The sequence below is a fragment of the Aotus nancymaae genome, unplaced genomic scaffold (genome assembly GCF_030222135.1).
Source record: "Aotus nancymaae isolate 86718 unplaced genomic scaffold, 86718_ANA_hifiasm-v0.15.2.pri h1tg000020l, whole genome shotgun sequence".
Lineage (NCBI taxonomy): Eukaryota > Metazoa > Chordata > Mammalia > Primates > Aotidae > Aotus > Aotus nancymaae.
In genome coordinates, this window is record NW_026988432.1 from 62,265,648 (window position 1) to 62,283,232 (window position 17,585).

The following is a 17,585-nucleotide window of genomic DNA, read 5'->3' on the forward strand; positions in this document are numbered from 1 at the left end:
ACTTATTCTCTATCTCCTCTCAGTTGAATTTAAGCTTCATGAAAGGAGGGATTTTTACATGATTTGTTGATAGATATATCCCAAATGCTGATAGACCCTGGCACACAGTGGGCTCTCAATAAATATTTGCTGAATGAATGAATTTAACTATTTCCACAATGGACAGATGGGGACATCTGTTCAGATGAATTTGCTGATTTGTTTGAAGGAAATTTCAGAATCAATGTGGATGTATATTGATGATATTTTCCATCTATTCTTAGATTTAATTTTCCCAGCCTAAAAGGCACAGGGCTAAATCTCTTTGAAGGTTCTGGAAGGACAATATTTGGTTTTAAACGGTAGTTAACAGGGGCTTATCAAAGACATTTAAAAAAATTTTTTTAAGGAAAAGCTGGCTGCTCTGGAGAATAACTTTGCAAATTAGTTGAAAAAAAAAATGAATGAAAGAAGAATTCAATCACCAACATCAAGTAACCTGTCTGAGTGAGTTTTTCTTTAATGAATTTTTGACTGGCTTGTTGACTCTTGTTGGAGAAGCCAGACCAAATGAAATTCAAATTACTTCTTCTTGGAAACAAAACAACACAAAACAAAACCTTTACTCCCTTCTGAGGCAAACTGTCGAGAAGATCCTAACCTCAAATCATGAAACAATTTATAAACAACTGCCTCCACGCAAGCCAGATGCCACCCTTATCCGACCCATGCACACAACTAGCTGGTGGAGACACCTGTGCATTTTCAGGTAGAGATCCTATAAAAACACCTTTTATTATTTTTTTTTTTTCAAGGAAACTGAGCTGATATTAGCTAATAATTCTTGATGGTTTGTTTCTTATTGTAAGACCTTTCAGGGCCCAGCATTTCACAGTAAAATACAGGCTCCTGCATATCCAAATAATCTCCATGCATATTTAATACAACAGCCATTAGTTGCAGTTCAATGGTAGCAGTTCAATCTACTGCAGGAACATCTGGGTTTAACCTGGGATTTTACAGCACTTTGTGTTCTTCATGCGTCAATTTGCCCTGATGCCTGGATTCCTAAATCAAAGGGAACATAATCTAATTTCAACTGAGGTAAATGAGGAATCCATGGGTATTGCCTCGTAGGTAAAACATAGCACAAAGCAACTAGTCCGATCGCATGAAATAAAACTATTTGGAGAAAAAGAAGCTCAGTATTTTAAACTCGAAGTCCCATTTCTGCCACTTTTTACTCTTCATCCCCCTTTTAAAGGTTGTTCTTAAACTTTATCACCCTGCCACACTTCTCCCTGACCTGCCTCGATTTCCCTGTCATTTCTATGGGCCAGCATCACACACAGTGACTGGGATAGCTGCAGCTTTGTCCCTCAGCGCACCGTGGGCCCAAGGGAGGGACACACCTGCTGTTAGCATGCTGCTTAGTCCTCTGCTCTCATCATTCAAGAGCTGAGCCTTCACAGCCTCCTGACCACTCTCTGGACACACTTGTGCATCCCAGCCTGTCAGTGGCAGCAGGGGTGTGTTTTATTGATAACTAGATTCAAAGTCCATCGCCTGCCTGAAAGGAACATATTGTGCAAAGACTTGGAAGCAGGCAATTTCACTGAGAAACCAAATTGTTGATCGCCAATTCACCAAATGGCTCAGTCAGAAAATTTACTTGTTAACTCAGTCAGCAGATTTACTTGGGAACTCTCAATTAATTGGTTTTTGTTTTGTCTTCACAGCGTCGATGTCGAGACTTTGAGCTGTCCCAGCTCCTGTTGCAGCTGGAAATTGAACGGTGGAGAGAGAAGAGATTGAGAAAGTTTAGTAGGAATACATTTTTGAAGAAAGATTTCTTATGAATATATTATTCATTAATATATTTATTCATGGGAAGAATATATAGAAATTCTGAATATTCAAGAATTAACAATTATGTTCTTCATGAATATATTTTAAGAATGTTTTTAAGATGAATATAATATTTATAAGAGAAAATATTCACAAAGAATATATTCTTAATTATTAAGAATATTTAATAATTAAGAATATGTTAAGAATATATTCATAAAAACACTTTCATAGTCAAGAACATATTCTTCAGCCTTAGGAATTGCAGAGACAAACTGAATATTCCTTAAAATGAAACAAAACTCAACATTCCAAAAGAAGTAACTGTGCCGGGTTGGTCAAAACTGACTTCCACATGATGTAACAGACAATATGCAGGACTCAGGGTTCAACCTGGTCCTCACTCCAAAGCCTCAGCACTTTCCACTATCCTTCACTGCCTCCAACTCTTACTCAAAAGATGGAGATTCTTTGGATAAAGATGATTTGTCCAGGAAATCCCAGGTGTGTTTGAAAGTCAGTGCTCAGCAAAAGGAAGCTGTCATGACTTGGAATCCTGTGTTAACAAGGAGTCAATCTCTTTTGCTGTCACTCTTAGAAATGCTTTGGTATGTGGGTTCTACAAGGTCGGGAATTCTAATCACAGGGAAGAGGAAGTGTTCAAAGATTGTGAATGATAGAGTTTTTTTTTGTTTTTTTTTTAATATCCTAGGGCTGTTGGAAGTGAGAGAAATTTATTTTTTTGCAAGAGTTATCTAAAATTACAGGCTTCCAAAGACTCTAGTCTCAGAAGTCCTAAGCTCCCTTAGGATTCATGCTAATGATCTAATTTCCAGCCTCATGGTGTGTACTTATGATTGTGATGTACAAATGGTCCTTGGGGGGAACTCTTTCTAATAACCTGGAAGTTTGTATTTCTTGAAGCCCTGTTGATAATTTTTTCCTTTGTCCCTGACTCAATTCACATTCCTGGGGGATAAGGAAAAGAGGAGCAGAGTCAGAGGCTGAGGCTGTGCCCAAGAGCAGCAAGGTCTTCACGCCGCCTGTGTCATTTCTGGATGCTGCTTGGCCCCTGACAGTGGTGGGGGTCCTCCTGGCAGAGTGAACAATCTCAACTCTTATGTTCCAAACCTTCCTGCAGAGCATCAGGAGAGGGGGAAGGGAACTGGGTGGAGGAAGCTGGATGTAGGTGGCCGAGTCCAAGGCAGCGGCAGCCCCTTGACAGCACTCCTGGGACTCCTCCGAACATGAGCCGCACCTAGAAGAGTGGGCCCTGCAGGACCCTTGAAGGCTGCGTCAGGCTTGATGCAAACTCAAGGGGTTTGTTCCAGGAGATTCCTGGAAGTCTGGTCCTCTGTCGACTTAAAGGAATGGATCGTTGTTTAGGTTCCATTCCGTCATTCCGGTTGTTTTCCTGACGCCTACTTAATGGCTGCTGTCAGGTGTCAGCACCTTCTGTGTGCTGTTTACACTCGCACTCATGCACACATCTCCAAAATCAAATTTTAAAACCCCTGGAGAAGGTGTTATTTTCTCATTTATAGAGAGCTTACACCTATTTAGGAAGTTGCAGAGCTGGGATTTGCATTGAGTTGGGTTGGCTCGCTTTGTTCATTGATACAACAAATCACTTGCTGTGTGCTGAGTGAGTGTCAGATCCTATGCTAGGTGCTTAGAATAAGTGATGTGCATGCCAGACCCAGTCTTTGCCCGCTCAGATCTTCTAGGCTAAGGGTGAGAGACAAACAAGTAATAACAACAGTGAACAGCAATGAGATGGGGAGGTGCAGGCTGCCGTGGGGCTCTTGGGTGAGTCAGGAACCCAACAGCGAAGGAGTCCAGAAAGCCTACTAAGAAGTGGGAAGAGGAGGGGTGAGACGGCCTCAGGCAGGGGACCCACAAATACGAAGTGGGGCCTAGGAGCAGGGTGAGTTTGGAGAAATAAAGAAGGTCAGTGCAAATCCAGCCTGGATGTGAACAGGAGCAGAGGATGGCTGAAAGGTGGGCACTGGCAGGGTTGTGGTGTCTGCACTGTGCCAGGGCCTGCCCGGGCCAGCTCTCCAGCACTGACCGCACATCTCCTCCCAACTGCAGTGATGTTGTGTTGGTAGAAGAAGAATTCTACCACAGAAAGGGACACAGAGGCGGTGATTTGAGGCTCCTGGCTTGTGTAGCTGTGCCGATATGCCATGGTTCACTTGGTGAGAAGTATTAGAATGAAAGAAACAAAACTCCCTGTTGAATACCTCCAGGTTGAGGTATTTGTGTGACAATGTGGGGATGTCTGGCAGGCAGTTAGATACCTGGATTGTTCCCTTTCTGTCTGACCACACTATCTCCTATGAACACAATAGTTCAACTCCATTTGACTTGGTATTATCTGACCTGTTCAAGGCCCTTCTGTTGAAATGACATGTGTTTGATATACGAACCACAAATCTCAAGTCTTCCATGGAACCTATGCAATGAATAATTTTGAGATGAGCAATTCTTATTAATTTTTAAAATTCCAATTTAATGTCTCAAATTATTAACACCTAAACCTGCTTCCCTTGGGAAATGTATCCCGAGAAAGACAGCACTCAAAAATGGCTGACTTCCTTGTTAGCTAATGTGGGCGGAGTTACCTCTGTTCTTCCATGGCTGAGAGAACCCAGACTCCAGGCTGTGGCATGAGCATGGGTCATCACAACATAGGCATCCAACTAGTCAGGTATAAATTTTGTCTTCTCTGTTTATTATCATTTAAAATATATTAAAATTTTAACATGGCAGAAGCGGGAATTTTAATTGCACGTGGCAGTCTACAAAAAGCAAAACAATAAACAAAACTCCACAGAAACAAATTTACATCAACCGATATAATATATTAAAATTCCATTTAGGTAGGGATCTAAAGAAATGTTATATATGCACACCTCTTAGAGTTTATTTTCTTCAGTGAAAAAGAAAAGTTTGAAAAATTCTCCAAGCAGAATCAGCTTTCTTAAAACATAACATTCTTAATGAAGCAAGTGGACACAGAATCTCTTTTTTGAATCTATTACCTCTTTCTCCCCACCCAAAAATGGTGGCTCTCCATTTCCGGGAGAGCATTTGTAGCTGTTACTACCTGTAAAAGTAGTAAGAAGTGTCAGAAAAGAGGTACTTGTCTTTCAAAACTGTGGGACTGCCTCCACACAACTTAAGCTTCAGATACAATCACTTAGAAAAAACAAATAAGGCCTGACAACAAATCGGAATGTTTCAAACGAATAAGTACCACGCTCCCTACATTAGAGATCTTCCCTTTGAGTAGTGTGTCTCCATTTGTAAAGATGCACACTCAGTCCCAGATGTAATACAACACAGCTCCTTATTACAGGGGTTCTGGCAGACTGCAGGGAAACTAGTCAGTTTTGAAATGCCCTTCAGAGTGGGAGCCTGGAGGAGTTCTGTGCAGGTGAGCATCTGGCCCACCAGCCACACCAGTGTTAGGACAGGGTTCCCCGAGTCCCCGCTGCTGGTGGAGGGTCCTCAGAAGGGTCTCTCCAGCTTTTGGAAGTCCCCACCTGACTCCTCTCATGACTCCTGGCCACCCTCCTTTTTGGAGGCTCCAGGAAACCTTGGGAGCACAACCGAGAAATGGTTAATGAAACAAAAGGAGAATTAATGAATCATGAAAACATGTGCTTATTATTATCTTTTAGAGATTCACACTTTCCTGAGTAAAGTACACAAAAATCTTGCATGAAGTCTTTTGAAAGCACCAGGCCTCTAGCTCTTAGACTAGCTGTGCTCCATGGCAGATCTGAGCCAAGCTCCATGTTGTTCTGATAAAAACATTAACAATATATTCATGAATACTGTTTTTCTAATATTTTACCACTTGACAGTTGTATGTTTATAAAATGGAAAATGGTTTCTTTCATGGTGACGGAGAAGAATAAAGGTGGCTGTGTGGGCTTCTTTGGTCTGTCTTGCAAACACATCAGAGCTGAGCGGATCCCACCAAACATAACAATGTTTGTAAACCAAACCCACAGATGGGCCTAAGCCTCTGAGTCACTGGCACTGGACCAGTCATCAAAATCCTCTAAACATATAAACAAATCACAGACACTTTAAAAAGTCCAGATTCGATTTAGATATGGCCATGGGGACATTAACATCAAATTAATGTGCTCCAATTTTATTGCTGAAAGAGCGCAGGTCCTGGTGCCAGAGGAAGTTCAGGGAGCACATTCATCCCTTGACTTCTGGGCCTGAGACAGTATCTTCTTCAGGGAGGTCCTGGGAATTCCTGAACATCAGGATAGAGTTGTAAATCTTCAGTGCTGGGCCCAGTTTGATCTTCATCACTTTGACAATGTCCGTCTGTGTCAGAAGCAGGAAGGCTTTGCCATCAATCTGCTGCAAATATAGAAATAGACACAAATAAAAATGTTTTGCCATGGAAGCCTGTTTACTCACCAGTAACTCTTAGGTTCTGAGCACGACGTCGAACTCGTCACAGCCTCCCTGTTGATCTCAGCAGTCAGAGAAAATGACGGTAGCTCTCACTCGGCTTAGTTCCAACCATTGCTCCACTCCGGTTCTTTCTTCAGAACTTTGAAGCTAAATTAAAAAGGTGCTCACTCTGTTAAATATGAATTCGATATACACTAACTGTTCCCAGGCTAAATTTCTATTGCTGTGTTTTAAAAAGCTTCGCTTGAATTTATATCAAGAGCCTTAAAAACATTACCAAGTAAATCTCCAGGAATTTTTCCCAAGAGAATAATGTGCAATGTGTATACTCTAGTATTGTTTATAATACTGAAATCTTGAAAGTAATCCACTGTTCCCAATTATAGCAGAAGTAAATAATACTATAGTCACAGAGTGGACCTCTATGCAGTCACCCAAAATCAAGTCTCTATGAAACATTTAATGATTTAGGATTTTTTTAAAGTCAGTAAGCAACAGAACATGGTATATGATAGAGAAAGATTTCAGCTTTACTTTGTAAAATTAAACACCCATAGTTGTATGTATATATATGCATATTTAAAATATTTGAAGTCTTTACCCTAAATGTTAACAGAAATTATCTTTAGATTGTAGAAGAGTGGTTAGTTTTTATTTAATCCTTTCAACTTTCCTGTGTTTAAATTTTTTAAAGAATGCATAGCATTATAAGGAAAAATACATACAAAATAAATGTTTTATTTATTGAACTTTTAAAACATATTTCAAAACTTGCACAGAATGATTCCTGGCTCCAGATGAACAAGATCTGGGGGCTCTGATGTATGGCATGGATGGTAATGGAAAGAGTTAATTTGACTGTAGTAATCATCACGCATTTTATATGTATATCATATCATCACATTATACATCTTGAATATATTCAGTCTTGTTTTGACAATTAAATATTTTTCAATTAAAAATATATTACAGCACAAAATGTAACAGCTTTCCCAAGACTCACAGGATGGTAGTGGCCACCGTACAGGCTGCTTTCCCAGCTTCTGGAGGCCCCAGTGACCTTAACACGACTCGTGGGACTGCCGCAGTGTCATTGATTGACACAGCCTAGCTCAGATGATTCCAGCTCCAGAACCAAGAAGGCAGGAATGGAAGGGTTTTCTATGGAAACACTCTTCCACGAACTTAGTATCATGGTTCTAAACCTTTTCAAATTTAATAATACATACCCAAGCTGGGCACAGTGGCTCATGTCTATAATCTCAGCACTTTGGGAGGCCGAGGTGAGCAGACCAATTGAAGTCACGAGTTCGAGATCAGTCAGGCCAATATAGTGAGACCGCCCCCCCGCCACAATCTCTACTGAAAATACAAAAATTAGCCAGGTGTGGTGGCATGTGTCTATAGTCCCAGCTACTCAGGAGACTGAAGCAGGAGAATCGCTTGAACTAGGCAGGCAGAGGTTGCAGTGAGACAAGATCGTTCCACTGCACTCTAGCCTGGGTGACAGAGTAAGACTCCACCAAAAAAAAAAAAAAAGCCCTAACAATAATACAAATCCTATAGTGTCAATGTCTCACTGATAGAATTACCCTGGACCCCAGGGGTAGGGTTTCAAAGTTTTAACATTTAAAAAAGTTAAAATCTTCCTGTGCATTTATGATATATTGTCTGATAAGGACTCATCCATCTAGATGAGGAAACACTTTTCCCCTGGGATGAAGGGTATTTTCCCCAAGGCAGAGGAGAGAGAATGAGCCTGCATCCACGCCCTGACCTGAGCTCAGCCTCAGCATTTTCAGGCAAAAATTGCTGTCCAAATAGCCAGCTATCCTAAGAATAAGGTAATGACGGCAATGATGATAACAGCTAACGTTTATGGAGCTATCATAATCTATTATACGAGTTTGATTCTCCTGATAACCCTGTAATATAGATGAGGAAACTTGTAATTGCAAGCTTGCCCAAGCTCACACAGCTTCTAAGGGGCAAAGCTGGGGTTTCTGGCAGAGCTTATTGGAGCCCAGAGGAGATCCTCTGCTGTATACTGCTGCCTTTATTAATATCCTACTTTGGGAAAAGAACAGGGCTCAGTGCTTCAAACAGACTCATCCTAATCTTTAAGGGGCCCTCTTGCAAATCTGTGTTTCAGAGAGGAGGGATAAGAGGGGTTCAGTAAACTGCCTAAAGTGACAGTATTGGTCAGTGAGTGCCAATCTGCAAAGTGAGCAACTCAATCTGCAAAGAGCCACTCCCTCTTCCCCAACGTGGACAGACTTGAGGTCAAGGCAGGCTTTGGGCATCGCTACCTGCAGAGTGGACTGTATGTGTGAGCCTGGCCAACTATGCCCAAGCTGTGCTGAGCTCAGGCAGAACCAGGTGAACCCCACGTGTGGCAATTACCCAGACCGAGGCCATCTGCCCTTGATGCTGAGTTCCTCTACTGTGCTCAGAGGGGTCGAGAACCCAAAACTCAGTGAGCACGTCCCTTAACCCATGCATGCTCTGAACCTGAGAGAGGGAGAAGTGTGTGCTGCCTTTCAGTTTGTAGGAGGGTGGTTTTCTTGGAGAGTTCTAGAGCAACGACAGAGGCTCTGAGCTCTCACATGGGTATGAGGTAGAATCTGACTCTGCCCTTTCCTTGCTCCGCCTAAACTTCCTGAGCCTGAGCTTCTTCATCAGTAAACTGGCATTGTAGAGTTGTCACAAGGATCAAAGGACAACGGTTGTAAAACACTTAGCACCGCACCTGGCGCGTGGCAAGCCCGTGATACACAGTCACTGGGATTACTATATGCATCATTCTGTAGCTGCGGACGTCCAGTCTCTTCCAGGGCCCCTATGGCTATGGATACTAATTCCAGGAAATATGTGAAGCAGTTCAGTACATTCCCAACCGAGAGGGGGTAGGAGACAGAAACCCCATAGAAGGATTTGGGGCTTCTCTGGAAGCAAGCGCAGGGCAGGGATAGAGAGGATAGTCCCACTCTGACTTTGGAGTAGACAAATCCCCTCTCTTTCCCAAGTGCAATCCCAAGGGAGCATTCCTGCCTTCCCCCAAATGGCTTCATGCTGCCAATGAAGAGGCCTCATGACAGCCATAGGTATTAATTATCTTGTTCGTTTATTTTTCCAGCAAATAGCACATGTACTGAGCATGCTGCATGCACCAAGTGCCATGATATTCTGCAACAAAACCTAGCAAAATATAAGAGGACTGAAGGCGGAGACTGACCCCGCTTGGTCCCACACTGTACCATTGGGCTCTATTCCTGCTGGGTCTCCTTTCTCTTGCTGCTCCAAACTGTACTGATTTACACTTAAGTAAATGAAAACAAAACACTTCTGGGTCTAGAAGTATAGAAAAAATATATATACATACACACACACACACACACACACACACACACACATATAATTTTTGCATCTCTTACCTCTTTCTTAAAGCACCTGGCATGCTCTTCACAGCCCAGAAGAGACTGCACAAACTCAGTCACCTACAGTGCAAGATGAAAAGTCTTATTTAATCCATGCACCTGAAATAATGTTGGGGTTGTAGTCATTCCACATTTGAGTAAAATATACTTCAAGTCTCTCAAACACTTGGGACTTAAACAGTAACTATCAAGTTGTATTAGCATTCATCAACTCAGAAATTAGACCAGCCCCCAGTATCTTTTCTGTCTTCTTATCACTGGGCTGACTGGCATAGGGTTGTGGTTATAATGATGACAGTAACAGCCTCCATATGTGAAGCTCTGGCATTCTGCAAGCTTCTGCATCTGATTCTCCTGACTCCCCTGTGGGGTCAGTGAGGGCAAGTCTTGTGCAGCAGTTATCACAGCACAGTCAGGAGTGAGGACCTGCCCACTTGCCTCTAGGCAGACCCGAAAGCAAGGCCTCTCCTGACCATTTCCGTAGCTCAGTGCCTTACCTGGAGCCTGGTGAACCACAGGAGATCAGTGACTCTATGCGGAGCTGAATCCCCACATAAACGATGAAGCCGAAGCCCAAAGAGGTCCAGCACTTACCCAAGGCCATATATGGCTGGCAAATAGCAGAGACATTTTGGAATTCAGCTTTGCTATCTCTAGACCCTAAGTTCTGGAGAATCAGTCTCTTCACCTAAACTTCCCACCCTCACCGTGCCCCAACATGCCCCGATTTCCTGTTATTAAGAAAGAACTCAGACAAAGATCTGGTTATCAGCTCGGGAAGCCACTGAGTGTTCCTAATAGATGCCTTTGGGAAGCTGATTAAACAAACATGGCAAAGGGTAGACTCCAACAACAGATATGACAGCTGGGTGGTCTGCACTACTGGCTAGCTCCGGTCCTGTCTCAGCGGGGGATGAAACGCAGGCTGGAGTGCCACAGTAAATGTCATCTTGGGAGGTGATACTTCTAGGGAACTGTCCTGTTTGTTTCGTTCTTTTTGGTTCTCTGCCTCTCATGTCAACTGAATTGTGTGTGCTGGCCCTTCTCTTGTCCTTTGTTTCATGGGGAAGGTTCTTGAGGCTGGAGAACACAGGGTATCCACAGCTCCCACCCACAGAGAGCTCTGTGAGCACGGGCTCCCTCCAAGCCTCTCCAGGAGAAGTCAGCAGATGCTTCCTCTAACGACGCAGGAGACAGCACCAGGTGTTTGCTGATCCCAGGTGACAGAGCAGTCAGGGCCAACTCCCACGGGGCATACCCTAGGGCTGAACACCTGTGCCCCCTCCTGAGCTCTGTCCCCTGTGGTCTCACAGCTATATTTAGTCTGTGCAAATGTGAAGAGTTCAGAATATCTTTTTTTTTTTAGGGGTGATCAGCATGTCCATGTCTGCTTTACTCACCCCTGGTGCTGCAAATATATTCATCAGTCATTTTGCAATCTTCTTCTAAAGTTTGGAGTGATAAGGATTTTAAAAAAAAAAAAAAACCTTTCACACCAGCCATATTGCTGCCATGCAAGGACACCTCCAAGCCCCAGGAGCACCTGTGCTAATGAGTGCCTCTGCTGGCCCGGGCTCTTAGCATTATGAGCTGGTTCACCTGAGAACCCGACATTCTGGCAGTTCAGGCAGAGGAAGCTGAGTCTGTTTGCTGGACTAATATGGTTTTCTTTTTCTAGGTGAGAAAGAATCATATAGAGCACATTGTTCAGTATTTGCTGGGAGCTGAGGTAAGCTGTGCAATGCCGCTGGTCAAGCTGCAGACAGGACAACTGTGGCAGGTGATGGCAGTGGCAGTGCTATTGGTGGCAAGTGGCTGGGGCCCAGGACACTGAGGGCGGCTGGCTCCATCATTCTGCAGACTGCTCTGCCGGCCATGTATACTCCAGCGCTGACTATGTGTGAGGCCTCGAGCTGGCTGCTGGAAAAGCTGCCCCGGGAACTGGTTGCGCTGGTATTTTCAATGAGTTGATGGTTTGATTAGCGGTGGGAGGATTGAGGGGAACAGGGAGAACAGGAAAGCTTCTCGCTTACTGCAATACGTGTGGTCAAATGTGCTAACACCCTTGAGAGAGGTGGGAAGGCTGCAGGCGTTAGGAAGGGAATGCACAAAGCTTAGGTGGGCCTTCAGGAAGGACATCAGGAAGAAGGGGGCCCGGGAGAGGGTCACTGTATGATGTATAGTATTTCCACTGTGGCGATTTGGGGTGGATGAGCGGGGAAGAAATTCAAGGCATAGAGAATCCCAGGAGCAAACCCCAAAGCAGGACAGTGCAGGGCCACAGGGTGGGTGTGAGCAGCAGGAGGAGTGCAGTCTGGCTGAGCTGAGGAGTCGACAGGGAGTGGCAGGAGATGGGGAGGGCCACGTGGTTCCAGGTGTGGGCCTGCACTTCCTGCGCTGCAGCGGGGAGCCCTGGCCCTGGCGCTCCACCGTGGCCAGGCACTGGAATCCTCGGTAGAGCTTTCGTCCTGACTGCAATCCAGGCCTCATGCTACACAGATGACAAATTAATGGAGTTGGACTGGGTCCAAGCACTGAGTAGATGTTTTTAGAGCTTCCCAGTTGGTTCCAGTGTGCACTGAGGGCTGAGGACCACGGTGCTGCAGGAAGCTGGAGACTCATGCTGAGCCTCAGGGCTAGACAGGGCATCAGCTGGGAGGTGTTTGCAGCAATCCAGTGGGAAGCACCAGGGCCTGGACACTCCGCATGGGGCACAGCAAAGAGCTGAGGCAGGAGGTGCTGCAAGGTTAAGATCCTGAGGCTCTGATGACAGGCTGGGTGTGGTGGCAAGAGGGATCAAAGACAAATGCTATAAAACCAAGTTCCTCAACCCCTATACTGACACCTCGGGCCGGGTAGTTCTTTGCTATGAGGGCTGTGCTGGGTGTTGTGGGCTATTTAACAACATCTCTGCCCTCTACGCACGAGGTGCCAGTAGCAAAGTCCCCTTCCCAGTTGTAACAACGCAAAATGTGCCCAGATATTGCCAAATGGCCCTGGAGGGGGGCACAAAATTGCCCCAGTTTTGCTGGGCTCACTTTTTCCACAGGAAGGAGGGCTGAGTATCATAGGAGGAAATAATAGAAACAGAGAAGAGGGGCCAGTAATTAGCTGACGACCCATGTTTTGTCCGATTTCAATCACTCACTGCAGTGGGAAGGCCAAGTCAGCAGGGGACAGTGTTTTCCCCACTGGTAGGGGAAAGAAGTGGTTGGTTAGAAACATGGTCTCTTTCACATACTGGTTCAGGGAACTGTTCACAGCAAAAGTGTTGCAAGTTGCTTTGATGGTTTGCCTATGTTAAACTGTCCTTTTAAAACTGGGCAAACAAAAAAGGACCACATTCTCCCTTCTCAGTATCGTTGGCCAAGAAATCACTGTCCATGTGTGAAAGGTAAACTGGATTTTCTTAAAGGGAATAAATAATGTGTTAAACCAAAGTGTCAACAGAGCAGACGCAGCCCTGCTCCATGGTGGCCTCCGCCTCACCCCCCACCCGGCCACCCTCCTTGGCTTCACACCGCTCCAAAAGGCTCTGCCATTTTGGAAAGAGATTCCCATTCGATTCAGCCTATCTTTCTTTTTCCAAAGTAAGGAAAAAGTTCCGTGAACTCTATTAAGACAGACTTCTGGCCAAGAATTTTAAAATATGCAAAGGCCTTGATTCAATATTATTCGTCGGTAATTACTTCCCCTACAAAGAAATAGTATGTTGAGCTTTCATAAGAAGTTTTGCTGCAGATTTTCTCAATCAAAGTGGTGAGCTTTAGCATAGAATAGAATAATCAAGAAGTTTCCTTCTCATTCTCCTCTTAAAAGAGATTGATTTTTTTTCCTTCAAGTTTATGGTAAAACGTGGACAGTTGTCCTCAACGGCACGACCTCTGTGAAAGAGGAGATGGCCATCCACTTGCTCTGCGCCCACAGAAGCCATAGCAGTGGGGGGCATCTGCTTTTTCAAAGGGAATGGAGGCCAGTGGGTGGCCTGGGCCTTGGCTTTGGCTCTGGGCCGCGCCCTGCGGTGTGGGGGCTGCCACATGGGTGTCTCCCCTCGGTCTTGGCTCTGGGAAGTGTCCCACACTGTGCTGTGACCGCTGACACACAGGCACTTCTCACATTCTCAGTCAGGCAGTGTCCTACAGCTAAATTCCCTGCTTTGTTTTGGAAGGACACTGAGGAAGTTAATTCCGAGTATGAGACAGCAGTTTGGGGAGGTTGGGAGGGATGACACTGCCTGGGCTCTGAGAGGAGCCCATCCCTCCAGCTGACCTCACTTCCCCCACGACCTACTTTCCCTGGCATCCTTGCTGGAGCTCAGCAGGCCTCGTGTTCTTCGTGGGGCTGCTGTTGCCTTAAATCTTTCTAAATGCTGGTGTTCTCTATCTCGCTGAGCCTGTAGATATGTGCCTGACTATACTGGCTAATCGTCCACTGGGGACCATGTTTCCAGCCTGGGTCTTATTTTTTAACAGCAGAGTTTATTTGCCCTTTTTTTTAAGAGCCCAATTTTATAAGGCTGCTCTGCTTAGTTAGCAGTACCCTGAATTTTTCAAAAGCACCCCTGCCTGCGTAAAGGCTGCTTTTAAAGTGACTGTCATCTTTTAAAGTTAATGAACATTTAGGGAGCACTTGGTTGAGGCTAGGGCAATTTATATGTAGTGCTTTAAGAAGCATTTTTTAATAAGAGAAATAAAAGTACCCATACGTGCACTGAGCATAACTGAGTCACACCTAGGGTGGTAAATGTGCATACCACATATCTCGCCCTGCCTGCCTGCGTGTGCCTAGACATATATACCTGGCAGAATCAGGGAACGGACTACATGAAGCCCACCTGCTCATTCATTCATCAACTCATTTACTCTCTCAGCCATTTGTCAAACGCGTATTCTCTGCAAGATGCTTTGCTATAAGATAGCACAAGATTAAAAGATATAAAAATATATGAAACCATATTAGTCCCTACTCTGAAAAGCTTATACTCATGTACAGGATAGTTTCATGACCCAGAGTAAGACACATACCTGACACCTCCATAACTGCGCATGTGCACACACCCACACGCATCCCTCCCCAAAGTTTAGCAAGCCAACAACCAACCCTTATAACCTATGATGTGCTCTCATCTTGTCTGGTCTTTCATTTTATAACCACTAAGTTGACTTCACAGCCTACCTGTGCTTTGAAAAACGGTGCTCTAGGAGACACAGGCACAGTAACAAAGGAGGCGACTCACAGCTCTGTGGAGTGTTACAACGGCCTGGTGCTGGCCTCTCTTCGCAGGTGTCATAACAGAGCAGAGGTCTTCCTCCCAGGCCAGGAAGGCAGACAAAGAGGTGGTGCTTTCACTTCACCTTCTGCTGCAGACACCCCGTGTTAAGTCCTGCTGAAGGGCACTTCATACAAGGATGCCCAGTTCATTCCAACACACCCTGTCCTTGACTGTGGAGGCTCCTCTCCGATAACAAAACGCAAAAGCACCCCTGAGCCCCCATCAGTCCAGCTCAGCCCGGAACTGCCTTTCACATCATTGCTGTCCTGCTCGTCATTTTTATTGTGGCTTTTCTAAGCAGCCTCACACTCTGCCGTGGGTAGGTATTCACTGGGGACCTCTAAGTGGCTCCCTTATTTTCAAAGATACAAATACAGCAATCACAAAGGCCGCATTTTCAACCCATCAAAGATTATTCCTGAGGACCGCTGTTGGTACCGGGAAATGTGCTGTAGTGTGTGAGGACACGGAAGGAAATTCAGGATACGGTCCTTGTCCTCAGGGCATCTAGTTAGGGAGACAGCAAGACTAAGAAATGCTCAATGCTAGGGAATAATGAAAATGGTTTTCCCTGGAATGCAACCCTGGCAGAAGTCATGGTAATGGAAGAGGCAGGAGCAGGAGCGTTGTATGCCAGGCACTAAGCCTCTCCCATGGCTGTTTTCAATCTAGAAAAGCTCTCATCCCAGCAGCAAGGGCTGAGATTCCACCTGTACCCACAACAGAGAACCAAGGTCCGGGGCTCTCATCTTCCTAACACCTTCTCTTTCTCTGGTCTTCCTTCTGACATCTTCCCAGTCCTAATGACAGTTTCTCCTAGACCAGCTACTTCCCTTGAATCACCTCCCAATCTCGTGCTTTTGCTTCTGTTAAGTGCCACACTTGAAATCTGTCCAATCAGAGCTCCCTCCCATTTCCTTGTCACTGCTAATGTCCCTAACAGTGGTGTCTGTTCTGCATAATGGCACCCCTGAGAAGGTGATACAAGCTCTGGCCCTTATCCATTAAAAATGCACATACTGTACATAATTTTTCCAAATTCCCTGAGGCACAACTCTGCGAACCCAGCCTTGAACCCTGACCAGCTGTGACACCTGTCCTGCTGCACTGCATGCTCTGGCTTCATCTTCCCCTGACATCTGGCTTTCAGGGACTCCCTGGAAGTCAGTGCCCCTTTGCAGCCCCTTTCCTCTTTGTAACTGCGGCCCTGCCGACCCGTCCTCACCCTATCTCTGAACACTCACACCCTTGGGAAATGCCCCTTGGTACCCTCTGCCTGCAGCCTTTAAGGGCACTCGTCTTGAGTTTATGTCCACTGGGGCATCTCTGTGTCCACCACTGTGATTCACAGGTACTGCTAACCGTGAGTCACATATCCAATACCAAAGTCACCGTGTTATCCCCCTGCCCCCAAACTGGACTCTGCCCCCAAATTTCATTTCTAATGGCACCACTCTTTCCCCATTCTTTCAGATGACTTCTTTGGGCCTTCAGCTCTCACTTATTATTACCCCAATTAAGTACTAAACTGTTTAGCGCCAAGACTATAAATGGAATCGCATTTGGCGCATCTCACGTTTTCTTCTTCTGTGTCTAATCTTCCCTGTGCCTTTTCAAAGGCACTGCCTGTGCCTTTGAAATGTCTGTTGAATCCAGGTTCTTTTCCTGGCAGTGCCCCACCCAGGCCCTAATGGTTCCACTTCCTGGGTGTCTCCTTCTCCTCCACTTCTCACCTTACTCTCTGCAAATCTCTGCAATTCTCATCTCCCTGAAACACCATCATTACAAAGTGACTTTCCACATAAGAACCAGGAATGGCTCTGTCCAGCAGACTGTGGGTCATGCACACCGTCTGCCTGGCCTTGAGGCCTTTCACACTGGGCCCATCTCCTGGTCCTAAGTCACTTTCCTCTGTGCTCCGGGCCACAGTGAGCATGGAGGGCAGGAAGTCAGCTCAGGGTCTGGTTCTGACTGTGTGGTCTTATGCAAGTCACTTCATCTCTGGGTATCTCAACTTTCCCATGAGTAAAATGGTAAAGTGTGTATCTGCCTTCCTGTCATTCTACTAATATAGCTGGTTTATCATGATTAATGCCTGCATGGGGCGTAGTGCACATCTGTCATCACTGAGTCTGTGAAACTCACTTCCATGCAACCTTGCAATCTCCTCTGTTTCCCCATCAACTGGAATGGCTTCTCTTCTTTTTTTCTGATTAGATACATTCCACTTTTGTTTCAAAATTCAGCTCACAATTAATTTCTTTGTCATTCACCATTCATTCAACAAACATTTACTGGGTGTCTCCTAAGTGCTGGGTGTAGTGAGGGGTTCTCAAGATGTCATGCCAAGTGAGTAAGGGGTCAGGTCAGAGTATGGGTGCCCTGCCAGAGGAGACCTCTGGCTCAGATTGAGGGGCTGCAGGAGGTAGAGGTGAGCATGGAGCCCAGGCTGCTGCTAGCAGTGGGGAGAGTGGGAGAAGGAGGGACTGTGTGAGTATGAAAACAGGCAGGACTCCCTGGGGCACGAGGGGAGGGTGAGAATGGCGGGGCAGGCAGGGACGGAAAGAAGGACTTCAGGGTGTGCAAAGGGCACAACGGGG

The 17,585-nt window shown here is 45.4% G+C and overlaps 1 protein-coding gene across 8 annotated transcripts in view; it reads right to left on the minus strand.

Moving 5' to 3' along the window:
* Window positions 1–4,543: 4,543 nt before the first annotated feature.
* The window catches only part of L3MBTL4 (L3MBTL histone methyl-lysine binding protein 4), a 461,651-nt gene continuing 448,609 nt past the window's right edge, over window positions 4,544–17,585 (minus strand). For 7 of the 8 annotated variants that reach the window (XR_010343647.1, XM_064379410.1, XM_064379409.1 and 4 more), the window contains 2 exons: window positions 9,711–9,773; window positions 4,544–6,219 (listed from right to left, as the gene is read on the minus strand). Coding sequence is in view for 7 of the 8 variants with exons in the window: in XM_064379410.1 (XP_064235480.1) it covers window positions 6,052–6,219; window positions 9,711–9,773 (231 nt within the window). In the remaining variant the exon portion in view is untranslated. Of the gene's footprint in view, window positions 6,424–9,710; window positions 9,774–17,585 lie in introns of all 8 variants that reach the window. The other variant, XM_064379411.1, reaches the window with a different exon arrangement.